The 27,675-nt window shown below is 38.9% G+C and overlaps 1 protein-coding gene across 1 annotated transcript; it reads right to left on the bottom strand.

Moving 5' to 3' along the window:
* Window positions 1-589: 589 nt before the first annotated feature.
* Window positions 590-26,508, bottom strand: CIP2A (cellular inhibitor of PP2A). The gene is given in 22 exon segments (XM_068180829.1): window positions 590-2,160; window positions 3,213-3,352; window positions 3,844-3,926; window positions 5,730-5,811; window positions 5,814-5,851; window positions 7,747-7,943; window positions 8,681-8,791; window positions 8,875-8,949; window positions 11,156-11,348; window positions 13,827-13,945; window positions 14,843-14,942; window positions 15,722-15,863; window positions 16,720-16,879; window positions 17,363-17,587; window positions 18,662-18,737; window positions 19,442-19,584; window positions 19,736-19,858; window positions 20,809-20,905; window positions 21,533-21,627; window positions 23,477-23,589; window positions 25,120-25,267; window positions 26,260-26,508. Coding segments are annotated over 22 exon segments (2,796 nt in total). The 5' UTR covers window positions 26,425-26,508; the 3' UTR covers window positions 590-1,989.
* Between the last annotated feature and the right edge of the window lie 1,167 nt (window positions 26,509-27,675).

The raw sequence follows: 27,675 nt of genomic DNA, 5'->3' as shown, positions 1-27,675 counted from the left end.
TTGTGCAGGATATTAACTTCATCCTGAAGTTAAGAAAATTTCAGCTGAAGTCTCACAAGGTTGGGAGGAATAGGTTTTTTGGGAGGAATGTCTACATTAAGTTGCATATGCCAGCACAAATACCACAGCACGGGTATTTTGGCCACACTACTACCACTACTAGTAAAAAGCTCTGCCTTGTTTATAACAGAGGTAAGTGTGGGGTGAGGGGGACAATGAAAGGAATTGGTTCACATAAAGTTTCCCATTCCATCTTCTATAAAGGTGAGGATGATCAATTGGACTTAATACAAAAGTAAGAGTACCATTCCACAGACTGTTTTATCCTAGGGGTGGGAAGGACTCCACTAATAGATCCAAACAGCACACAAGGAAAACTTCCCAATTTCAGTAAGAGATTCCACCAGGGAAAAGCAAATGGTAGGCACTGTCAGTTGGAATCAGTAGTGAAAGAGAGGTGAAGAGATGGAGAAGAAGGGGAAAGTGAAAGGCTAAAATAAACCACTAGCAGGGAAATAGAAAAAGATCAAAGGATGCACAATCGAGACTAAAGAGGAGTGCTAAAATGAAGACAACACACAACAGGTGATGAATTGAAGAGTATCAACTCCAACCCCTTTATTGTGTCATTATTCCCAGTAAGTACACCAAAAGTGAACTAGAGAGCACAGAAAACACACAGTACAGAAAAATAAATACACATTTAAGGGTGTTTTTAGGTATGAATGAAATAACATACAAAGCCATATAGAACCACCCATTAAATGGAAAACTTTCTTCAGATTATGTAGAATAAAAGGCAGCTACTTTCAGATAAGAAGTAAAGGAGTGCCCAATACCGAGATGTGACAGTGCTCGGAACTAAGACAGCACAAAAGTCTCTGCTTGTAGAACATGCAATTGACAACATGACATGACTCAGATAATTAAAAATCGACTATTACAGAGCTATTTTTTGTGCTGGTGCCAGCTACTCCCTGCACTAAATGAGAGAGCCTGTGGGGAAAGGGAAAAAAAGTCCAATAGCGCAGTGGATAAGGCACATAACATGAACATGAAAACAGCACTGGGAACTTCATTACAGAACTATTTTGATTATAAAACTGGTAGTATCACGATGCCTAAAAGCAAACCCCTTACACAGGTATTTCTTTGCATTAAGTACAAAAATCTCCAGGTTTTTTTAACAGTATTGACAATCATATGTTTTAAACAAAATTTTAAACAGACATCAGTTTATTTGTTAGTTCCATTAGCCACTATTCATTACCATTTGGGAAAACACTGCCACAAAAGAACACAGATATGCTGTCACAATGTCTTGATGGATTTATTTTCTATGCAGCCCAGAGTTCAGTTACACTTGGCTTAGAATAACATATTGAAACAGTACATTTTTCCAGTGGGGAAAAAAAAATCAATATTTATATACTCTGGATTCTGTCACATAAATGCTAAAGATTAATGTATCATTTTCCGCACACATGTACCATATTGCCACCTTACTCTGGTGAGCAGCTTGATGTCTTCTCCCTCCCATTCCACCATTTGACAAAGTCAAACTGGCATTTATCAATTTAGTTATTAACATGCTTGGCATTTCCTACTAGAATTTGTTTACTCGAGCAGTTTCTGGTAGAAAAGGAGGGAAAAAACCCAAATAACAAAAGCCCTCCCAATATTTATTTACCCCTTCACCATGACCAAGACATTTAAAGGGAAAGCACCCATGTCTGCAAATTTACTTTCACACTAAATGTTTTTAACCCATTACACTGACAGTTTCTTTCCCAACTGAGTTTGCAAAACTCCAACTAAACCCCTTAATTCAGCAGCTCTAATAACATTTTATTTTGTTGCTGACCTTTCTAAGCAATAATTGCATTATGCAAAAAGGCAACCAAACTGCCTGTGCTGTGTACAAAGCTGGCAGTCACCCCTATAATTTAGCTCACTTAACAGAACACATTAAGCACAGGAAACAGAGCCCTATAAACTGAGGTTCACTGTTTCTGCACTTTGCTTGCCATCACTTAGTTTGTGAATTGCTGCAATCACGCTGGTATGTACATCCAATTTTTCCTTCTGCAGATTTATGAGTGCTTCTTTTTCTGCCAAGCAGCCTTCCAACTGGCATTTTTGAACTTCCAGAGAAGATGCCTGCAGAAACAAACAAAATGTTATAGTTTCCTCTATTATCAACTGAAAACCACGTAATACAGTGAAAGCTGAGTGGCCTGGTGGTGAACTTAAGCAAGTAATTAAAAAGCAGTTTTAAAATTACAAGCTTGGTTCAGCAATCTCCCTCAGCTGTACAGCTGGTGCACATGAGTGCTTACAGCTACTGCCACACTGCAAAATGTTGGATACCATGGGAAAGCACCAACCTCTTTGTTATCATTGTGCTACCATCTACATTTCATTTCAAGCACCACAGCAGTAAATATTTACTAAGAACAAAAGAAATATTTGCTATATACTGAATAATATTGCCTGAACAGATTAAGCTTTTGCTTCCAGGAAATGGAATTCAGTTAATGTGCTTGTCAGACTGCAAACTTTGCATTTGCTGATCAGTTGGCATGTAAAATGAATTTCTGCTTTGTGATTTTAGAGGGAGTCTTACTTGCAGTCAAGGACATATAGGCTGCACTAAAACTTGGGGGATTAATTTTCTGGGTTTTGATTTTTTTTTTTTTGTTAATATTATCCTGTTAACTTGGCATAGCCAAAGTGATCTCTCTTTTGAAAGAAGACACTTTTTCTTGGAAAAAAAATGGGGTTTTTTTGGTTAGAATTTCAATGATCAAAAGAATCCCAGGCACATTTTGGTGCATACATATGTACCTTAATTCAATGTGAGAAAGGGAGGGAAAGCAAGCTGACCTACATTCTCAGTAGTCAAAACTACTAAAGAGGAATTTGTTACATTCTGTTATTTTAACATTCTGCCACAGGTTTGGTGGGTTTTTTCCCTTCCCAATATTATGTATTGCCTCCATGCCTCAGAGTCTCATTAGAACTTGATCCTGACTTAAAACTCAAGAGGTACACAATTAATGTTGAGAGAATTTGTTCTTTGTCCACCACTACATCAGCTACTCTAGGGTCTTTAGATATTCAACCACCAAAATACTGATTTACCAACTCTATCAATTAAACACATACCTAAAACTCCAGTCTCAGGAATGCAGGATCAGGTAAATCCTTACCTTGACACTCAGTTCTTCCCTTGCTTGCTGTGTTTCACTTAATTCCTTTCTAAGAATATCGATAGTTTGTTCCATATCTATTTTTTCTTTCTGCTGAGTTTTTATTTTTTCTTCCAGAACATTTATATTCTGTTGCAAGGCTTAAGAAAATTAACACATAAAAAGATCAGATGCCAAACTTAGAAAACAGATACTGCATTGGGCTGGGAAACAAGGGGCTTTTTTTATTAATATTTTTTCTAGACCCAACATGGCTGCTAATTGAATTACTGAGTAGTGCCACCTACTGCTAAATTTTAGTGGTTGCTTCCAGTAATTTGCAGAGTTAAATTAAGCTCTTCTAATTTGCTTTTGTATAGAAAACAGTTCTAATGGACATGTTGCAAGATCCTGAAGGGACACAATATGCAGAGAGTCAGTCAAGTCTGGGAAATCAACTTCATGCATACTTTCTAAAATATTAAAATTTGGTTTTGTTTCATTCAATTATTAAATTATGTATTGGTGCCCAACTTTTAAGGTTTACAAGTTGCTCAGTAAGTTATAGCAGCTTATCTAGAGCCCATAATAACAACATCTCATTAATACAGTTAGTTCTCTAGCTTCAGTGACCTTTAGGTAGGTGACTTACTTGCTATTGTGCCATCTCTCTCCTGTAGCTGTTGCTGTAATTCATTTCTGTGATGTTCACTTTCTACTAACTGTGCAGCATTCCTAAAAGAGCAGAGAAATAAATGTTAATGATTAAATTGAGATATGCCACCATTTCCCTGTCCTAAGAAGCTAAAATGATTTTTGTATTATTTCCTATTGCTGTCAAGAGCTTCAAATCATCAAACCTATGAATGTGCATGTTGTGAGCAGAGATAGATCTTATTTCCTTCCTGCCACCATGACCCAGTCACTGCCCCTCTCTGATCATGGTAGGAACTACTGAAAAGGCTGATACCTGGAGCACAAAGGCCAGAAACTGGTGCCTTTGATCACAGCCACAAATAATTCAAAATACTGTGGCACAACTAATATTGTCATTCAATGCAAGCAAAAATTCCCTGCCATTAGTGATTAAAGATGCTGGGGTTTCAGCTCTTGCTATGCTTCTGAAGAGACAATGCAATTAGTAAAACCTGTTTCAGGCATTATTCCTGTATCTATACACAAACAAACCCATTCTGAACATCTCCTGGATTGTCACACAGCACTCAAAAGTGATCATACCATAAGACAGCGACAAAGCTTTTGTACATGCCTGCCTCAGTTCTCACTAGTCTGGGTAATCTTCAGTTTCCACACTCATTTAATACAGAGGTACTGGCATCTACCAGCAGTACAGCTCTAACATGAGCACTTGACACTCTATGAAGCTAATCTACTTTTTCCATTACCAGCCAGACTAATTTCTAAGGCATATTCTACTTGCCACTTGCCTTGCCTAGATGGCATCTGCTGTCAATTTTGCTTACTTGTTTATCCACTTCCTATCTACCAGTTTCTAAGCTGCAGCCTATAGCAAGAGGGAGGGACATATATTTCCACTGTCTCCATTTCTGTGGCAGTACAAGAGTATCTATATAATAAACTGCTTCTCCAGACTGGCATTAACAAAGGTCAGCTTTCATCAGAATATCTTCCCAGCTACCCTGAGCTGCATATTGCACCATTCAATGTAAGTAGCCAAATTTATTCAGTAAGAAACTAATGTATCAGAATGAAAATTTTCCATCTGAATCAGAAGTCAAGGCAGTTTGAGTTTGCTCTGATTACTGACAAGTCAAGAGCCTGGAAGGGTGAAGTGAACTTTCCAAGTAAATCCAAGAACAGCATTTTATTTCTCAACTGAATACAAGGCCTGCCTAGGAATATATTTTAAAGACATCTTCTGAAAAGTTATGTATTAAATAAAATCTGTCAAAGAAGAACCTATATTCCCTTAGTTACATTGGTGAAAGGTATACCAGACCTCTATTTTAAGCCATCAAACATGCAAAATTACTTTTCAAGAAGCCACAGGTAATGCTAGTTTTATAGTTGAAAAAGATGTTTTATACCACAGGCAGAATATCACCCATCATGACTTCTAATATAACTTTCAAATGTGTTCATTGAGTAGGGTTGGTTGCTTTGGGATTTTTTTTCCAACTTGACAACATTAAGAGAAAACACGCAGGCTAAAAGAAAATACATGGAAATTTTTGCGTGATAAAAGCATTTAAGAATTCAACAACAACCAAAATAACACCCCCATACTCTCCCAAGTGAACCTAAGAATTGGGTCATCATCTTTCTCTTCCTACTATTGCTGAAGTCTGTTGATATTCCCTCACCACCTCCAACCAATTAAGACGCAAATAAAATAAACCACAGTCAGTACTACAGATTCTCATCAAACATAAATGTATAAACCAACCCTGAAGCATCTTTGGCTCACTTCACTTCTCAGATGTTACTTACAGCACAGTTGAAAAACTGAGACTAAAGTGCTATTTAGTTTTACTGTTTGACTCGCTTTTAAAAGACTGAACTGATCTGCCATTCTGCTGCTTGAGTGATTAATTTAGTTCCATCATTGCTTCCACTTGTTTATTTAGTGAATTGCAGTAATCTGTAGATCTTTATATTGTCTTTCAGTTGTTCCATACCTACAAATGAAATGTAATTGCTTTTGAAGAGAGCTTTTACTTCAATAGTTTGCCAAATAAAAATATTTCATATGATCTGTGCAATCAACCTACTCAAGCAACAAGCCAGGTGTTTTTTATTGGAAGGGGGATGTTCAGCTGAGTGTTTTTTGGTGACATCTGGCTGTTAGTGTGTTAGATTTTTTGGGACTGTTTTTTTTTAAATGAACATACTTAGAATCATAGAATCATTTAGGTTGGAAAAGACCCTTTAGACCACTGAGTCAAACCATTAATCCAGCACTACCAAGTCCACCACTAAACCATGTCCCTAAATGCCCCATCTACACATCTTTTAGATACCCCAGGGATGGTGACTCAGCCACTTGCCTGGGCAGTCTGTTCCAATGCTTGACTTGGAAGAAGAAAACAGACAAACAAACAAACCAGCCAAGCTTTAGAGGATCCCTTACATATTCTGAAACATTAAGGAACAGGAAGCAACTTCCCTCCACCAGAAAACTTAAGAACTGACAAAACTATAAATACCTTTAGAAATTTGCAAAGAGCTTATCTAGAACAGTTTGTGTATGTCAGTCATTTTTTAAGGGACCCTTTAAGGGTCCCTTAAGGTCTATGGCCTTCTATGATCTTGTCTTGTGATACTAGAAACTGAACATACTGAAGACAATGCAGTGTGTAATTAATACAGGCTTATGAGGCAGATTTCATGCTCTAAGCAAACATTTTCCTACCTTTCTACCAAAAGGCAAATTCTATCCCCTGATGGCAGTCAGTTGATTGTTTTTAAGGAACATATTTCATTTTTGAAGTGTGAAGGTTGTTTTAAAAAGTAAGCTTTTGCTTTAGAAACACATTGTAAGGATTAGAAAGTTTTGTTCCTAGTTTGGACAATTTAAAACTGTTAGATACTAGATTGAGAGTGATTTATTTCCCATGAATTAGACAATACATGTTCACAAAGAGTGTGACTGCCTACAATTCAAGCAAAAATAGAGGCACTTCCACAATGAGCATACTAGACACTTATTCAAGAAATCTAGTAATGGAAAAAAGTTTTATACATTTTCCTCCCTCAATGACTCATTTATTGGCAGCAATATGCTTTCAAAATTATCTACTAATGCTTGCTCCCGTTATTAAGCAAGAAACTTGATCTCAATGTTACCATTTTTTTTGCCTTGCTGACACCTAGTGTCAGCTCATGTAAGCTGAGAAGTCCAAGCTCTCTTAAGTCTTTATTCTTCCAAAGCACATTCTAATTTCAAGTATTTTCTATCTTTATGTACTTTGTGTGTCTCATAGATTCTTTTTAGCTTAAGATCCCAAAGAAATAATGCTTATAAATAATTCAGGACACACAATGTGTCTCTTTCCTCCACACTTCACTTTTACCTAATTTAAGTCAAATTTGTTACAGACTTGACCAACAATACCAAGTCCTACATTATGCAAACACACTGATATTGGCTGTTTCTTCAGAATTATTGCAAGCATGTAATCAAGACAGCATGTAAGATCAAAGACAGACACTGAAAGCATGATATAATGCTAACAGAAAATAAGCATTGTTAGTTCTGTCTTAGAGAGCAATGCTCTCTTTTTACACAAAGCCTGTGCTATTTCCTGAACTGGACCTTCAGCACATACAGTTCTCATTCCACTGAAAGCTGAATATAAGTTAATATATTAATAAATTTAAGTATGTTAAATGTAACATAAATTTGAGTTCCTGAAAGACCTTATTGACAAGCATACAGAAGGAAAAAAAAACACTTTTCATTCAAAAACATGACACAGCATGTAATGTTGCTCTTCTAATGTGCCTAGCACAGTAAACGACATCAGAACGCTTTTCATATGAAATACTTGTTTAGAGATCCTACATGTCTTACCTCTGAAGGAGATCAAGAGTGGATTTTTTTAGTATTTCATGTTCTTCAGCAACTGCCTGCAATTTCCTGTTGTGCTGAAAGAGCTGTTCAATATCAGTCTGTGCTCTTTCAGATTCTACCAGTTGAGCCTTCAGCAAATCGTTAAGCTCCTCATTTTTTCGTTCTGCATCCTTAAGCATTGCAGCAAGAGTTCTTGCCTTTGGGTGGAAAGATACCCCCAAATAAAAAGAAAAAAAAAAGCCATATACATTAAAGGGAATTCTGTTTCTCAAGTTGTATTTGGCATGCTTGAGGCCATAGATCTAACACCAAAATGTCACCATCTACATTAAGAAAATAAATTCTCTCACCTAATATTTACTACAAATTAATTGGTTCACTACATTCCTTTAGCTCCATGTATAGACAATGTGAAGGAAGAGGGAAGAACAAAGTAAAAGATGATACATTTTAGCTGTGGATTTAGTAACCAGTAGCACAATCTTTAATATAACCTTTAAAGAATATAAATTATTCTCACTTTTCAATGTGCAGCTCAAATCCAGACCCTATAAAAGCAAGCTTTATATGTAAGTTCATCTCTGACCAGTGAATCAAAAGGGACAAACAGGAAACAGTTCTTTATATACCAGCAAATTCGACAGAGAATTCTAGTAAGTGGGTTTATCACTTTTTAATATTGCTGAATTACCACTAATGGTCAACAAATTGTAATGAGCAGAGCAGGCTGGTTTTGCTGACTTCTTGTAAGGGAAAGGACATTAAACAAAACTGTGCCAAAGAACAGTCTAGAGGAAAACAGGATGTTCATGGTGAAAATTAGGACTGCCCTAACTTGCAAGCACAGATAAGCAGTATAGTTTTCACATGTGGTCACAGTTAAAGCTACCCAGATAATCATTACTCAGTCCCACCTTGAAGCTCCGGTACTTACCTCAGACTCAGCCTGGGCCCTCTGACACCGGTACTGAGCCATCAGCCTCTCAGCCTGAGCCAGAGCTACTGCCTTTACTTCCAGTAGATCCTGCAGCCTTGTTTCTTTAGACTGCATATAGGGAGAACATTTCTCATTAACATTTTCTGAAAGTACCAACTGCAGCGTCCCCATGCACATTAGGCTGTACTCACTGCTAACGCCAACAGCTTCTGCTCGTACACATCCATTATGTCAGATATCCTCACATCAGCCAAGGGCTCCTTCATCTGTGGAAACATTTTCCAATTACTGATACTGGAAATTTCTATTTACCTACCCAGGTAACATGTCCCTAAAGAGCTCAGTAGTTTTGTGAACTCCCCCTGCCACCAGACTTTTTGAATTCTCATTTTTGTATCTGAGGCTATCTACTCAAAGATATCCACCTGACCCTTGAGAAAAGTTGTGAGCAACTGAACTGGTTAGGCTTGATAGGAGTCATCTGCAGAAGACTATCAGTCCAGCACTATAAGAAGGTAAAATCATTTCCCTTGGTTTAATCTTTGCTGGAGAATTAGCAAGCCCCTCATAGGACACCTAAAATAATCTGCCCTAAGATTAACAGCACAAAATGCATATGGTTCATGCATTGAACCATTGAAATGCAAAACTCCTTGTTCATACTCTGTGGCTTTCTCAAGATACATATTAAGAGAAAAGGCCCAGGAAAGTTTTCTAGGATACTGGAAAGGATACTATTGAGGACCTACAGAATCTACTGTGTTAACCCAGTGACTTACTAGAGGAAATGCACCATGTATGGTACAACGAGTCTTAGGTGTTTATTAAAGTATATGCCTGAGTCAAGTGAGAATGCTATTTGGTGATTTCAGGATATTTTCTCTTAGGCAGTGCTGCTTCAACACCACTTCTGAGCAGCTCTTCACAGATGCTGATGCACAACCAAGTGCAAATTATGCAAGTTGTTCATATATTGAGCACCTACAGAAAAGCCACCATCTCTGCACCATCCTAAACCATCATGTAAGAATGCTTTTTGCAAATTAACAGGAGACCCTTTGTAGCTCCAGTTCTCAGCTCATTTTTATGACGCTAAAGTATGAAACAAGTAGTTTATTTTCCTTCTTGCAAACTTAAAATATCTAAAGGACATAGAAATTACTCTAAGAATGAAATCACCTTAATTCTCTCTGAACAGTGGTACTATGAAAAGTGCTCTCTCAATTACATTTTTACAAGCCTTTAAGCTTCACACAATACACAGAGAGAACTCAAGTACTGGATATTTTAAGTGAATGTGTATATTGCTTTTGAATTACTAATTAGAAGGTCTAAGAAAAGAATCACTCAACAATTCATCAATGACTTTCTTCTCTAAAAAAAAAATAATTTAATCAGGTTTACAGTCTGTCACATTACTGTGAAGCTGCTGCATTAGTATTGTGTAGGCAGCTGTGCTTGCTTTGATTTACATTAATATAAACACAGTAATGCACCCACAGACTGTCATGCATTCCTGAAAAGAATGATCAATGGGAGCATCCAGTGGCAGAGTAAAAAGTAAGCCAAGGAAGACTCACCTGACCTTTTTCACTGTTATTCTGGCATCTCTCTGAGATGGTAGCTCTCTGAGTTTCACTTTTATCAGTTACAACAAAGAGATAAGAGATGCAAAGCTAAGGCTGGAGGCAATACCACTCATACAGATATCAAGCTGTTGCCAAGAAACTTCTATTCCTTTTCCCAATTTGCATACCGTTCTTTTAAGCCAAAAGAAAAGAGAATCAACAATCAATCTCTCAGTCCAAAGTAGATACAAAGCAGCTAACTTGCTTTGAACAGAAAAGAGAAAGGAGATATATTTAGTATCTGCCAGGATGGCCCACAAAACAGTACACAGTATGTGGTGCCTGGTTGGGTGTTTCATTCACAATGCAAGTTGCTGCAGAGGGAAGTAAAAACTGCCTTCTGAAATAATAACAGCAACTTTCCAAAAAGGCCACAAAAGCTGAACTGCAAGTGGTAGAGCCAGCTACAGCCAACAAAAGGAGAATGTCAGTATGCATGTTAAGGCACACAAGAGATGAACCACACTTTTCTGAAGTACCACAGCACCTCTACGCTATTACAGGCTATTTCTTAGGAAGCAGAGGGAGGAGGTTCCTTGTATGTCTTCCTGCAAGTCTAGGCAGTTGGACTGCACCTGGCTCCTGCCTCCACATCTGACAGCTAAGATGACTCTGGGCAAACCCACTGGAGAGGGCCCTCAGTAAGAAGCCCTACCTTCAGGTGTAGCTCAAGCTCTGAATTCTGCTCAGGAGCTCAGTAAAAAGAGCACGTTAAAAACAGACAGGAATCTAAACCAAACTTAACAATTCCACACATGGTAGTCTGACACTTGTATTATAATTTCTATCCCTCCCAGTGACAGAAGTGTCAAATGTTCCACAAGGATATATAAATTCTACTAACCTCTAGTCCAGAATGAACTTTTTGTATTAATTCCTCAATATTTGAAGCTTTGGAGTCATTACTTGAAGGATAGGATGAAGAACACCTCACTGAAGTAGTGTTGGTCACAGGTGCCTGGATTTGGATTCTCTTTGCTCTGTGCTGCATTTCTTGTTGTCTGTAGGTATTATTTGCTACAATGCTTTCACCCAGCCTGCATAAACATGAGGCTATTAATAACACAACCTGCTACAAACAGCATTGCAAGGATTGGAGGTGAGATCGATTTCAAAACAAAATGTACAGTCACATTTGCATTATCACACCTTATGAAGATGCGTGTTGGGCATGTGCTCAAGCTGGCCAGAGATAAAGAAAAAGGGGAAAAAGTGTATTGTGGCTAACCTTTAGAGACAAATACAGAATCTCATAAGAAAGGGCATAGTGCTCAGCTCTTTTTGAGCAACAGATCATATCTCCTATGAACCTGAGAAACAGGTTATTTCACCTGTTATTATTCAAATTAACTAGGCCACTGTTTGTCTCAAAGAAGATGGATAAAGCATTAGTAAGAATTTTTATAAGATTAAATCAAGAAAAGGCAGAGTGCAACCAATAAACCTCAGTTTTTCATTGTCTGCAATTCTATTTTACAAGACTGTATTGCATACAGCACATTTGATTTTGTAAGTTTTAACCAAAATTTAAGTATGCAGACAAAAATGCAATATGTTTAAATCTGTATAGGAAAGAGAACTCAAAATCTTAGAAAAAAGTAATTTCAGCACCTATATTCAAGTGTCTGTATGTAACTTGTGGCTGGTATTTTCAAGGCAGGTGCCAATAACATGTTTCACAAGAATGATAAATCAAGAACTGATTTTAGAGGCACCAGTTACAAATTTCTTGCTCTTGATAAATTCCTTAATTACTAAGCTATCCCAACCACTTCACTGAAGTGCTGTCTCAACTGCTTCCTAAGCGAGCATAACTTATTTTTAACTTGCATTTATAGACATGTTATTTGGCTGTTCCATTGTACAATTCCAGACATATTTGATTTTACAGATCCTTCATTCTTTCAGCCAGACTATTAATTACTGGCTATTATAAAAATATTTCTTATATCCACAAGCCCATATAATTATAGAATAATTAAGACTGAAAGGGACCCATCTACACGCTGCCTAGTTCAACTCTCCTGCTCTTAGCAGGTTGCCCAGGACTATGCCTTGTAATTTTGACTCTCTCAAAGCATGAAGAATCCACAACTTCTCTGGACAACTTTTTCCGGTTTGACTTCACCTTACAGTTAAGGGTATCTTTTCTGATATTTAAAGAAATCTAAAAGGTTTTTTCTTATATTTCAGTTTGTGCCTACATCTATCCTGTCAGTGGATACCACTGGGAAGCCTGGCTCTGTCTCTTTTGTTCCTTTCTCTCAGACATTTCAACACACTGATAAGAACCCTGCAAGTCTTCCCAACAGTAAGCAAGCTCAGCTCTTGCAGTATCACCTTGTGTTAATACACTAGACTCATTCTAGGATGTTCGTATCTCACTTGCACTAGAGAGCCCAGGCCTGGACACAACACTACAGGTGTGGTCTCACCACAGCTGAGCAGAGGGGAATGACCACCTCCTTTGCCCTGTCATCAGGACTCTGCCAAGTGCAGTTCAGGGTGCTACTGACCATCTTTGCCATTCTTGAAGACAGAAGTTACATTTGTTTACTTTTAGCCTTCAAGAACCTGTCCCAATCACCACAAATTTTCCAAGGCATTCTGGAGTGGCCTTGGAATGACAACAGGCAATTCCCTAAGCACTCAAGGGCACATCCTGTCAGGTCTTCTGGACTTCTGTACACCCAGTTACTTTAGATGTTCAATAACCTGACCCTGTGCCACCCAGGGTATGTCTTGTCTCCTCTGGGCCTTCTCATTGCTCTCAGGGACATTGCTCTGCCCTTGGGAATCCTCATCAGTGAATATCAAACAAGGCATTTAGTATGTCAACCTTTTCCATGTCCTTTGTCAACAGGTCCCCTGCTTCACTCAGCAGAAATGCACACATTTTCATGTATGGCTTTTGCTGCTGATGTAATGGTCTTTCTTGCTGCCTTGACATCTGTCAGGTTCAACTCCAGGTTGTGATTTAAAATTTAAAAGATTTAGAATCTTTATTTTGTATTTTATTATATCTACGGAAATAAGGACTCCATCAAACAGAGTTTCTCAATACTTTTTCCACTGTTTAAACCACCTTAAATACTACCTGAACTGCCATCTGCCTGCGTCTTACCCTAATCTATTCTTTCTTGGAAGATACTGCAAAAGGGTGAGCAAAGATTTAGGAACTGAAAAATGACGCATCTGACAGAGTTCATTGTAGAGCAATCTGACAGTCAGATGCACCCTAAGTTCCAAGCACAGATTTCAGACAAATGAGCACAGGGACAGGAGTCAATTGCTCCTCTGCTCTCTAGGATCTGACATAAAATGAACACCATCAGCATTGTGATGGCTTCCTCTGGCCTCCAGGATCACTGTGGTCTTGTAAGTGCACATAAAGCACAAACAAGGTAATTTTTCTAAAGTTTCTGTCTCTGATGAGCTGAAAATAGTGAAAAACATGAATATCACTAAGCCCATAAAAATGTCAAATCTAACCAGGGTATCACAAAAATACTTACAATATGGCAGGAAAATCTGGTAAGGGTGCAACCTCAAACAGGATTTTAAGCCCCACCTGGACCTGCTCTCCATGGTCTGATGTTAAAGCAAATGTCAAAGGCGTAATCAAGCGCTGATCCTAAAAAAGAAATTAGTTTGGTCAAAACAAGATACGGCAGATAACAAAAAAAAAAAAAAGTCCCACAAAACGCAAACTACCAAAACATCACAATATCAAGGCCCATTAGCACAGAAATGTTTTATTCCAAACTTAAGCTACCTTCTTAAAGTATGCCCTTCTAAGTTTCTGAGCCTGAAGTCCATGGAAAACATGTGATTTTAAAAGTGGTCTATACTTCTGAGTATTTGAAATCACATTTTACACATTAAAGGCAACTCAACAGGTAAAGAGGCTAAATTCTTGCAAATTTTCATGTGCTTGATACTCAACATAAAAGGTCACTAGGGGAAGTTATAAAGACTAATCAAGGACTGTAAAACTCATTGTTACCCATTAAATTACACATTTCCCATTCTAGAATGAAAAATCTCCAAAACAGCAAGAAGTGTTTGACTCTCTGGACTGCTTTTCCACCTATAAAGTAATTTATTATGGTATCATCTGACCAATAGGTACCAGAAACTGTTTTGGCCATGCAAAGTTCCAAATTAGATGTACATATTAAATAGTAACCAACCCCACAAATTATTGTATTGTTGTGGTAATTGTTTTCTAGTTTGCTACCTTTAAACTGCAGTCATAATGCAGTCTTAAAAGGATCATTCTTACCAGACAGCTAAAATATGATTTCATATGCATTACCAAAACCAATGACTAGAGTAAAAGCAAACTACTTGTTATTTTAGAAGAATTAATAGCAAAATAACCTTTAGGAATTGTGCATAAGGCACTGTATTTTCCTAGAAGCTTTACCACTTCGCAGATAACCATACAAAACATTTATAACTAAAACTACTGTAGTGCAGGGACACTTTATTTCACAGATACATTTCATAAAACATTTTAAAATCATACCTGTAACATTTTGTAGAAGCTGACCTTCATACCAGGTACATCCTGCTGCAATCTGCTCATAAGATCAAGCGTTTTCAAAATAATATCAGTAGCAAGTTTGCTTTTAAACATCCAAATAGAAAAGCAAATTGGGTGAAAAAAAAAAAGGTGAGATATGTCAAATCAGCACTGACAAATCCAGTCAATTAAAAAAAAACTAATAAATACCTTCACAAAGAAAATAAATATATCTAGCAAGGCAACGATGCTAGAACCAAAGAGATCATACTGAGTTCCCTGAACATGTGCCTGAGCTTCTCCAGCATGTCAAGGATGGCAACAATGAAGACCAAAAACACCAATTCCAGTTGAAAGTGAGAAGGGTTTAATTACAGGTCCAATTATATTTCATTGGGTTTTGGCCAGTGAAACTGGCTGTAAGTTATAGCTATAGCTTAGCTATAACTTATAGCTATATTGACTTTTAGCTATAATAACACTGAGCTGAAAGAAACATGTATTTAATTTTCAGTGCAACAACTGCTCCCTATAGTGATGTGTGATATTTTAGAACTCAGTTTGCATAAAATCAAAACGAGGAATCACATGCCACGAGCAGTTTTAGTAAGCTTCAACTTGGATCAGCCTGAACTACTGCATGAGGTTTGAGGTCATTATTCCACATAAGTGGATCTCCAGCTTATGCCAAAAACATTATCCATTCAGTTCATTCAAACTGACCAGCAAGATTACTTTTTATTCCACAAAATACTAAGTTTAATTTAATACCAATATTGATTTAAATGGTACTTTCAACTACCATATTTTTCCATTGCAACAATATCACAACTCTCACACCAGTCATGCCTAATTAGATTTTAAAGAAATATGTGTGCTCACCACATTTTAGAGTCCACCAATTTTGTCCCAAAACCAGTATCAATCCCACAATAAGGAAATTGGTGTTCTATCAGACATGTGCATTGGCTGGCAGTCAGCACCTTCGAGACATGCATTTTCAGTGTGTCATCTCTGCAGAGCAGTAGGCAGAGTTAAGAATAAATTCAATATACTTATGCCTAGGTATAGGCACTAAAAGGCAACATTCTGTAATAATAAGGCTAGGGCACAAAACCTAGAGCATCAAAGCAAAGAGCCTCTAAAAACGCTTTTAATACCCAACAACATAAAGCACTTAAATCAAGCCTAACAAGTCAAATAAGCTTCACTTTTCATTTAATACACACACTTACTGGAAACAGACAGTGAAGGCAAACCTTAATAAAATGAGTGGCATAAAGAAGCACAGTGAACAAATGGCAGGGACCAAGCAGTCCCTAATACAAGACCCAGTTACCTAGAAGTGATCTAGCAGAGACTTCTCCACAGAACTCAGCTTAGATGCAGGACTACACCCTGCAGTCATGCCTCCTTACTAAACTTACTGTGGACACAAAGGACTCAGTGAGGAGTGTAAAACTGTATCATTCCACATTATTTTTCCTTGTTTCTTTATCTAAATGTGTTTCATATTTGGCTGGGAGCTGCACTTGACTTAGCTAGGCAACAACACTACATGGCTCAATAAGATGGCCACCCAAATTCCCCACACAATTTCAATGGAAAACACTCATCTTTGTTTTTGATCAACAAAGGGCTTCTGTTCTGTTGAATAGCCACAGCATTTTATCTTGCACCAATGTATTACAAAATAATTTCACAGCAATTAGAAAGCTACTTTAGATCTTGCAAGATGACACTCCTGAGTAAAATCAGGGCAGTTATTGTCATTAGAAGCAGTTAAACTGACCCAAGGTGAACATGCCTTTTAATATCTTAGAGCAGATCATGGTGGAGGAATAATAAATCAGCTGCCAATAAGCACATAAAAAGGATATTTGTCAGGACATTAATAGCCTTGGCCATTCTTTCACACTTTTTCTTCACTAATAGCTCATCAACAATCTGTTCTGGCATCTGAAGATGATCAAGAAGAACAGGCAGCAAAAGATCCATAAAGTGTTCAGCTGATTCACCATTCTTATTGTTAATAACATCCTGTAGTAAAGACATTTTATGTCAATATTTAAAAGTACAGCACAAGGAAGCCAAGCTTACTCTACCCCTTCCTGCACCAGTCTGTGTTCCTGCTTTTCCAGCCTCTTGCAATTTCAGGTTTAAGACGGCTGACCAGTATCATGCTGGAGGAGGAAATTTACAGGCAACAGAAACAGCAGGAACTTCCTCATTTCTGTAAGTCCTAGAAAGGAACCCTGATAGTGTTCTACCTACCTCATGACTTCATAAACTGCCTTGTCTTCCACTTACAACACAGACATATTTCTAAAATATGGTATGTCTTTAAAAGAACAGTTGTTTTACGAAGTATGTTTATTTCAACATAACTGTTTTACAATGAACTTTATTACAGGTACTTTTGTATGTGCTATTTTTCATGTCAAATTATAACAGTTGTTTAAAAATAATTTAAAAATAAGAGCTACTAAGAAGCTCTTCAAATTCAGTTATCAGTCTTGGTACCTCAAAAATCTCTTTGAGTAGTTGCAATGCTAGACCTGAACAGTCTTCAGAGCCTTCCAATGGTTGGTTTGACAAGTGCACCAATGCAACAGATGGTTCAAAACTCTTTGAGCTATTCACAAGTCTGTTTGCAGAGACTGGCAAGCCAGCTGGTTCCAGTATCGCCTGCTGCAGGGTGTGACGCAGTTCTAGCACAGAGCAGAAGGCAAGCAGCAGCTCTAAGATCTGTGTGAAGAAGAGTTCAAATGCTTTTAAATCAAGAACTTATACAGAAACTGCAACTCCCATAACACAAGTCTAAAAAGATATGCAAGTTCTATGCAACTCCTTTTAGCACTTTTAAAGTTTTCTCAGGAATAATTTTCTTTCTTTAAAGCCAAGTCAGCAGCAGAAACAGTTCATTGGACTGGTGAAGGCTTGTAACAGTATTCTGTGTATTGCATTCTTTTCTTCTGACATGACTGCTGGCTAGTGATACAGTAAAAGTACAAACATGTATACACTCAGCATGAAGAAAGCTGTCAAAGGGAAAACAATCTGAGACAGGAATGGATGCACATCCATTCTCTGAGCATGCACAAAGAGAAAACCACCTTGGAAAGCTCCATGTCAACATGCCTCTCTAAATAAACCAAATAAATAACAGCAAAACCACACAGAGAGAAATAGTAGCATCTATTATTAACTAAGATGTGTAACACATCCATAGATAAAAGCTCCAGATCTGTTTCACAGATATATTTAGCCCCAACATTTTCACATTTCATATTTTAGCCTTTAGTGACAGCCAATGTTTAGTTACATAAGGTGGTAACAACACAAAGCCGAATGTAACAGTTCACTGCTTAAACAGAAGTGGCATCTATTTGTTCAGCTAAGGTGACAACACTTATTCCTACACATCTGAAATTAGCATCAGGGTTCCCTGATCACCTGTTGAAGTCTGAATAGTATTAATTCAAGGTTTACAGAGCAAAGTGGGATACCCTGCATTCCTGGTAGATCCCAAAATTTCTTATCAGCCAAAGCACGAAAGGTGTTTATGTTGGCTTTTTGCCTTTACATCTGTTGCCTGAAAGCAGACACACAACCTGGCAAAACCCCCAACATTACAAATTAAACCTGACAGCCTTTTGAATAACTAGAAAATATAAACTTGGTGAATTCTCTAGGTCATTTAAGAGTCCTGAAGGCAGTGTATTTCATCACCAACCCTTGTACACAAAGAACCTGTTTATAATAACTGATTAAACTAGAGTAGGAACGTAGCCTCTTTGCCTTTAACTGAAAAGTAAATACCTTAGATGATGAATCAGGGTCCCTTCCATGAAGAAGATCTAATACTTGACCAAGGCAAGAGGTGAAGTGCTTGTATCTACAGCATGCATAGAGAGGAAAAAATTATAAAACTGAAGTTTCAGCACATTTAGACATTTACACCAAGTGATGAATGAAAGTGCCCTATTCTCCTTCTTACCCCCAAACACTTCAAGTACATTGATGGTTTTGATAACTTAATTTCTATTTGAAACAGCACAAGCATTAAGAATATTTAAACTTATTTATCACTAAGAATGAAAGCAAATTCCTTAAAATAAGCTATCATTTTTCAGCTATTTTTACTGCTTGATTTAGATTGAAAATTAGCATCTAAATTAGCAGAATTTGCAGAACTATTAGTCAAGTTCTCCACAGAACCACTCTAACACCCCCCCTCCCATAAAATTAATACTTCTTACAACTTCAACCATACTATTCCACTTCAAGATTATATAACACTGTAAAAGGCAGGATAGCTACTCATCTTGTTGTCTGACTACCAACACTGTCCAGACAAAACATTACAGAACAGGGTATTCAATGTTCCTTCAGTGACAATGAAAAAAACAGGTTTTAAGTCACACTTCTGTGTCAAACTAGTAACCCGGCAACCCTTTAGGTTCAGATATAGCAGTTATAATCAACTAGCAACATTCTTGGGATTTTTTTTCCTAGTGTTTGGTTTAGAATTAAAATAGCATACAGCAAAGAAACTGAACTAGAGCTTAGGAAAAATAATTTTAGGAAACGGAGCCATACCTGGTGAGATAATCTGCAACTTTGTGATTCTTCATAAGATCCATGAGTAAATCAACAGAATATTTTCTTGTTAGAGAATCTCCATTTACAACAATATTGAATATTAACTGAAATGTCTGATGGATATTTTGAGCGTGAAAGAGCTGAAAGGAAGAAGAAAGTTACGTATAGGCACATACTTCACTGGGTGTCTTGCTTATTAAAACTAGCTGGAATTAAAATTTAATTTGGCCAGTGCGACAATTGGTTTTATCTACAACTTAAGAATAGAAATAACTTAAAAGACACACTTACTTTTTCTCCAACTTCTTCATTTAAGGTAAGGCTTGATAATACCGAAAGTGCAAACACAACCATAGTCAAACTGCTGTGGGCCAAAAAACTAATTAAGGTACGATAGAAACTCTTCACATTATTCTACAGCAAAAAGGAGAAACAAAGGTATTACAAACACACAAAATTTACAGGTTTGACATATTTATACATAAGCCATACAAATAATGAATAATTCAAAAATAAGTTAGTATGGTAACAGTTCTCCAGGAAAGTAATTTCATTGTTCTACTGCACAATACTGGCATTGATGTTAATGTTCTCTTTTCAATCTGTATAAGAAAACATGAGAAAAAACACCCCAAAACAACAGAGAACTAACCAAGGAAGAAATTTCATCGTTATTTTAAAGAAAGATGAGAAAGTAATTTTGCTAAAGCCTATAAGAGAAAATAATCACTGAATATTGACTCCTATCTCGTCTCTGATTAATGATCAGATCTGACAATAGTTCCTCCTTTTTTTTTTGCCCCCTGCCTCTCCTCCAAGGTAAACAGAACAACATTTGCTTTTCTGTAGATTATCTCTTTCTGAATTAAAAAATAAAATGTTTGCACTGATTTATGAAGACACAGGAACCAAGCAATTCAGATATGTATATGTATTTGAGGATTCAAGGACCCTGACATGAAGATCAGTGCTATTCTATTTACCTTTTGAAAGGCAAATCTCCTTTTTGCTTACCAAAATCCATCCACAGTCTTTATGTTTTAATGACATTTAGTTTTTTCTATGGAAGAATGATCAAATTTTAAATTCACTTTTCAGCTGCAGAGAACAGTTGCAAAAACCAAACACATAACACAAGCCAGGGCAACAACACAGCAATGTACCACTGGAAAGAGGATACTCAACTTCCTGTTCTACTGGTTATTTTCCCCAACATGGGAGAAACAACTGCCCATTGGGCAGAACAAGCAGGTCAGGGTTATCACTGCTGAAAGAAAATTTAAGAAGTACTAAGGTAATTACATGGAGTCAATTAACTCTTACCCTTAAGCCTGAGAATCATGACACAAAAGCAAAGCTCTTACCACAGATTTTATCTGACTTTGAATAGACAAGTTGTGACGACAGAGGTTTGCCAGGAGTCCTAAGCAGGGTATTGTTAACTCATCTTCAGTGGATTGACTTAAAAGAAAAGCCCAAAAGATATTTTCATCAAAGCATCCTGAATTTAATTACAAGAAATTGTAGGGTGGGGGCTGGGAGAGCTGGGTAGTTGGGGGACTTATATTTTGTGTCTTGGCAGGAGTTTGTTTTTTAATGAGACACCATTTTGCCATGTAAAGCAAAGGTCAGATTGTCATCCATGCAGTGTAGGCAGCTTTTAACTGAGTACACCTGAAAAAACCCAAACTATTAGAGATCACTGCTATCAGAGGTTGTTTATTACATATACTTATAAGTTTCATTAGCTTTCTTACAAGAGCACTTGAATCAAATTTTTATTAATCTACCAAGTCTGTTCCTAGTGACAAGCATGAATTTCCTCCTGACTTTTCTCTTTGTAGGCTCCCTGCTCCCAGAGGTGTGGAAGTGGGCTGAGGCCAATTAATACTCCATCACTCAAAGTCCCACAATCACTGCATTTGACAATCTGTAACAAGTACATGGTTTTCAAAGGAAAGTCTGTTAACTTCAGAGCACAGCTCACTTTGGAGACCAGGTTAGTACAGTACTCTAGTGGCCTTCAGAAAGTTTAGAAACTTAGCTTGCTGTTTCCCATAAAAAAAAACACACTGAGTACACACTTACACATGATGCATTAGAAACAAAATTAATCCATCGATGTTGGCACCAGCACAAAAGATGGGAACGTTGTAGGTTAGTCTCTGCAGCAACTGAATACCCTGAGGAAACAGAAAACTGTTCACATGCTTCTCCAACACCATCTCAGGAGGAATGTTACAAAAGATGAAGCTGAGAGGACAAATATCAAGACACCACAACTGAATTAATTTTCAGACTCTAACATAAACATATTACACAAGCTGCTGCAAGCACATTGTAATGTCCTAACATACTGATGTACTTAGTAAAAGCCCAAAAAGATTATTAAGATTCTATTTTGACAGAGGAGCTATCTTTTCAGCCCATTTGATGCCTTAAGTTTTAGCTTTCATATTTTTCAGATTCTGTACTGCCTTGGTGTGTAACTCTGAGCTTCATACTAAGTGTTAGTAAATTCTCTTCACAGGGTAGATGGACAAAACAATCCTTTTCCAGCTTGGGAACCAAGGACAGCTGTTACAAGCTTCAGGACCAAAAAACATAAACAATGATGAATTGAAGAGCGCAAACATGGAGGATGGGACTTCATAACCTGATGCTGTAATTGGACAATTAACCCCAATATGTAAATGGATCAAAATTTATAAAAGTGTGAAACCTTCTGACCAGTTGTCCATTTTGTGACCATTTTGAGTCCAGCCAGGCTCTTGCACTGGCCAAGGTGTATCCTTTTAAGGCCTTTTAATAAATACCTTCTTTATTTTTTAGTTCTGTCTAGTCTCTGTTCCAGGTCAGGCTCTCAAGGCATCACATTCAATTCTCCACGTTTGCCTCACCAGCAAGTTCTCCATTCTGTCAGTGATAAACAGGCTTTGTCCTACTGAAAGGTCTGGAAGTCTCATGAAAATCCAAAAAAGCACTTTGCAACCTCTGGTAGAAAGGATGCCTACAGGAAAACAGGTTTGCTCTAAAGACTGCCAACAGATCTAAGAGTAGTAAAGTCCTCCATACAGCACTCTTCTGGCACATAACTGAAGTCAATACTCTCAAATATGACAAAAATCACAGCAGAGGTTAGCAGTTAAAACAAAATCTAACCATTCAGATACCTAAGAGCTTCAATGTCTTAAGAATGGATCCATCTGATGACTACAAAATCTCTCCTACTGACTGGCAAGTCACTTGGATCCCTAGATCTTGTGGTACTCCTAGTGCTTTGAGAAATATGCAAACCACAAGAAAGGGGATCCTTACTGGATGCCTGGCTTATTTTCCACAGAACAAGAGCCACAGGACTACTGGTAAATTAATTTTCTGTTTTTCAGAAAGAGACAAGTGACAACAGGCAACCAGCAAGTACTTGCTGAAAGCTTAGAGGAAAACCTGTGCATATTTGAAAAAAATAAAGAAAACTTTAAGGATGGGTTAAAATGGGCGAGTTCAAACTTATAGTCAGACCTTCCCTGTAAGCTTTGATTAGCACAGCACCTGGCATTCACTGGCAGATAGCACTGACCAGAAAAAAGGAGGCCACATATGCTCTGCAAACCTCCCATGAAAACAGGCAGCTACAGCTTTCCAGGCTTGTGCTATGAAACAGCTTATGTCAGGAGAAACAGCCAAATACCTCAACTGGAAATCAATCTTCTGAGCTCTCAAGCAGTGACTTCTTGAAATAATTTTTAAAAAGCAGCATTTTTTTGGTTGGCTGTAATTTTTGCTTTATGGGATTTTTTTGTGGCTCTTTGACTAGAACAGGTGAGAAACACGGTTAAGATTAAAGAAAGTACAAAGAACTCTATAAATTGTAAAATTCCTGTCATATCCACCTCATACAGCAAATAAAGTACACAGCTAAGATCAACTTCCCCCATTCAACATTATTTCCAACAGAGCTTTTGAAGGGTTATTATATGCATACAGTATAATGTTAATTATGCAAACATTATGAAGCATTAGTTCCTTTACCTCTAATAACACTGGGTCACTCAGATTAGTAGAACTTCGATGAACCACTCCTGCCAGCACGCTGGTCAGATTGTAGGTGTCCTGGAGAGCTTCTCTAGTCTCTGTGTCTGAAGCTGGAATTTAGGAATTATTAGCAAAATAAACAGTTGTATTAGCTACCAGTTGAAGCAGAAGTCGAAGTCTCTGAGCAGTTCTTCATGTATGTTTTAAAGGTAACTATAAACAAATGACAGCTCCTATGTTCTTGCCTCTCTACCTCACTTTTGGACATACAGTTAATTATAACACTAATCCATTTCCTTAAGATGCTTGGACACTGAAAGAATAGTCTACCTCCTACCTACCAAGTTTCAGTTCTGAGATCTTGAAACCTGCACGTCAAAGGCTTAGATCTTAAACTCAATGAGCTCAGTTTCTTGCCTCATGCTATGGTGGAAAGGTAGACTCAAACTGATAACTTGATAGGGTTATCTAGCATTAGTTAAATAAATAAATAGAAGCCACTTCTGATTAGGCAATCCTCAAACAGTTGTAGCAAAATAGGTGGAGCAATAGATCATTTGGTTGAATAACTACTCATATATGATGAGAAACTAAACAGTGATGGGATAATTTTTCTCTGTACATGTAAGTTGTGCTCTGAGCATAGAGCTCCCTGGACAATGAAGTCCCATTTCTGTGAAATGGCGGGGGGGGGAGGGGGGGGAAGGCTCCAAAAAGGCATCTTAATACACAAACAAAATGCAGTAGAACCTCTTTTGAAGCTGGGAAACTTGATGCATATAGGCCAGGCTATTGGAGAGCCAACACTGCCAGCAAACACTCCAGTGGGAGACATAAACTGAGGTGATGACAGTTGAGGATTGTTGCAGACAGGTAAAAGATGTTATAAAAGAAAGGTCTTATAAAATATGGTTTAGGCCCTGCTACTCTAGCAAAAGCTAGCAGTAGCTTGTAAGTTCCCATGTGAAGAAATCCTAAGAATGAGAATTTGTTTGCATAACAACCTATTCTTAGAGAGAAAAATAAGTGGCACCTGCACAAACAATAGATCTGTCCCATGAGAATCCACCAAAGAAATATGTAAACACCTGTAGATGGAGAGAGCCTTAACACCTACACACACAAGCACTTTCTAAACAATGAATTAAGGAGCAAGAATACTACTAGCCAATTGGAGTTGAACACAAGGTCTGTGAAAATTTTGTAAAAATAGTTATGTGACTAAAGAATTGGCTTCTTCTGCATGAGGATGCTGAGTCCCAACTGATTATTATTACAACAGAGGATGTGAAACCATTTCTCCCTATCCTTGCACACCCTAGCCAGGTTTCTCACTTGATGAAAAAAGTAGTCTTTTCCAGCTCCAAAAATAAAGGACAGGAGAATGATTTCTCACCATACCCAGTGGATAAACAAATTCTGACAAGCATGATCATTGTCATTCACAGGGATGACTTCAAATCTCCTCACTGCAAAACTTAACAGGTGGATTAGCCAAGCACTCCACTACAATGAAAAATACTTCATCTTTCACACCTCACGCGTCTTCCAAGACATTAATCACCCACAACACAGAATCAGCATCTGCCTTATCTTCCCTTGCCCAGACAAAAGATAAAAAGTTCAGATGCAAACCTTACCTAGCTGTGATAGCAAAGTAACCACAGACAAGACCAGAGAAGGGTTTATATTAGTGTCCTCCAGGAGCTCTACAAGGCAACTGAGACATTCACTTGGTAGAATCTGGTTTGAAGCAAAAAAACGGGTAAGCTTCAGTCCAGAGATAACCTGGAGACGAAAGGAGAAAAAAAACCTCCCTTACTCAATTGCAACAATATAATTGACACAGAAATCGAAGCACAGAGTTGCATGAAATAGATTATGTCCTACTTGACAAACTGAGAATGTGTCATTCTACTGGGACATTTATGTTCACATCTGCTGGGGGGAAAAAAGCAGAAATGGAAAAAAAATCTGTTTTTCATTCCTTTATGCTTGGAAAGTACCATGTTTATTTATTTTGAAAGAATAACCCAACAAATGGCACAACACATAGCAATCAGCCTGCCCTCCAAAGGCCTGGACAGGGACCCAAAGGTGGCACTCCGCAGGGAGGATCTGTAGTGGCAGTCACTGCTGTTTTGGGAGGACTCTGTGACTGGGATGAAAAAATGGAACTTGAGTTAGGGGAACCCTATATAAGAAAAGAACAAAAATTATATACCTTTACACCAATACAGGTAGATACGATTTGTATTTTGCATATGGGAGACACATAATATTGGTTTTGTGCATTCCCTCTGTATCTCTTTACAAGGGATATAGAGAAAAAAACAAAGCGAGTACTAACTCTCACATAAACGTTCTAGCAATTAAAATAAATCTGTCTTTGAAAAAGGTAACTTGGAGATTAATTCAAAGGTCACCACATAAATTGTACACAAAGCTGTACCTGAAGATCAGGACAATGCGCCAGCCCACCTCATCGGTAAAAAACACGTTTGAATACGTGTTGCACGGAACTGGAAAACTCCAGATACATGACCAGTTCGTCATTCATACGCTACTTTTTTAAGCTGTGAAACGATTCATGCGGGCTAGAAATTAGGGGATAAATAAAAAATTAAGTCCCTTATGACATACACTATCTGCTTGGCCTGGATGCCTATAGACTCACAACACACCTCTGTAAACACACCATAAAACATTATAATAACAGACGCCACAGCCACCCCCACGCCCCGCTCCCTTCGCGCTCTCGGGACGGGCGCCGTTCCCACCTCCAGGCTGCGCTGCAGGAGCGCGGCGCTGTGCGCTGTCTTGGCGGCGCGGTACTCCGTGGCTGCGAGGAGCAGGGCCTTCATGCAGCTCGGGGGGTCCATGGCGGCCCGGCCCCTCGGACGTTCCGCTGGACCCTCGCTCGCATTTCCCGCCGCCGCCGCCATCGTGACGCAGCGGTCACTGAACGCGAGCGGCTGCCGCGCGGCAGCACGGGAGACGTCGCCGCCGCCATCTTGCTTAAGGGAGGCAGGGGCGTGCAGCAGCCCATGGCTTGGGGCAGGTGGTGAGAGCCGGGGGAGGAGCCGCGGGATCCGGGCAGTGCGGGTGCTTGGATCGCTGACGGCGGCTTTAGGGCTCACGTGCCGTCCGGGCGATCCAGAGGGATGATTTTCCTAAGTGGAGCTTTGTGTGGCCGGTGGGAGCTGAGTCTTCCAGCCGCCCAACCTCTGGAGGGCCGCCTCCCATTGGAGCTGCCGTCGCTGCTGTCTTTCTAGTCCCCATTATCCTTTACTCTCCTATTGGGGAGGGCTTAAGCCCGGCCAGAAGCCAACCTCCCCTCCCGCCTGTGGTTCCCTGGCCTCTCCCGCGGGAGGGGGAAGTTTTGGCGGTGTCCTGACGATGGCGGGGACCGAACCCGCGACCGTGCGACCCGGCCGCCCGTTCCCCTCACACAGCGACCCCCGCAGGTCGCTGCGGGCACAGCGCCCGCCCCCGCTGCTTGTGCTGCAACAGGAAGCCGTTCCTCGTACCCCGTACAGCTGGAGCGCCCCGGGACACCGGGATCATGCTCTTCTTGGACCATGTTCTTTGTTACACCATGTGCTCGAAGTTCGAGGGTACAAGAGGTTCCGCGCCTGCTCAACCCCCCGACATGGACAAACACGCACTCACCCACCCACCGTTCGCGTGGGGGCAGGTAGATGCTGCTGTGTGAAGCTTTTGAACATGTTTTCTCAACTCATGCACGGATTGTTTTCTGCCATATTAGGCCTGCAAATATGTGTAGGAATGTCTGTGTCGGCCTCTATATTTTCCTATATTGTTAGTCGGACAAACATTCCTGTAAAGGACAGGTGAGCAATGTGAATGTAATGTAAATGTCATTGTGTCTCTTTTTCCTATTTAAGTCCTTGATCCTTCTTGTGTCCCCTATTTCACATGACTGCTGCAAGGGAACGCTGGAGAAGTGACTGGAGTGTGGCCTTGGAGTCACCCTCAGTCATGGATGCGGAGCTACAGCCACCAGGACTGTTGTAAATCTGAGTCCAAAACACACTGTCAAGTGCCACCTGAAAGGCACCACAGCTGGGCCCTTGTCCTCTGCTCAGCCATCAGAGTCACTCAGTAGGCACCATGAGGCACAGGCTGGGATTCCTTGTCACTTGGCCTTTTCCCAAGGCTGAACATCAGTGTGA

Source organism: Anomalospiza imberbis, chromosome 2 (genome assembly GCF_031753505.1).
Source record: "Anomalospiza imberbis isolate Cuckoo-Finch-1a 21T00152 chromosome 2, ASM3175350v1, whole genome shotgun sequence".
NCBI classification, from domain to species: Eukaryota; Metazoa; Chordata; class Aves; order Passeriformes; family Viduidae; genus Anomalospiza; species Anomalospiza imberbis.
The sequence above is the reverse complement of the archived record's forward strand: the minus strand, read 5'-3'. Positions and strand labels throughout refer to the sequence as shown.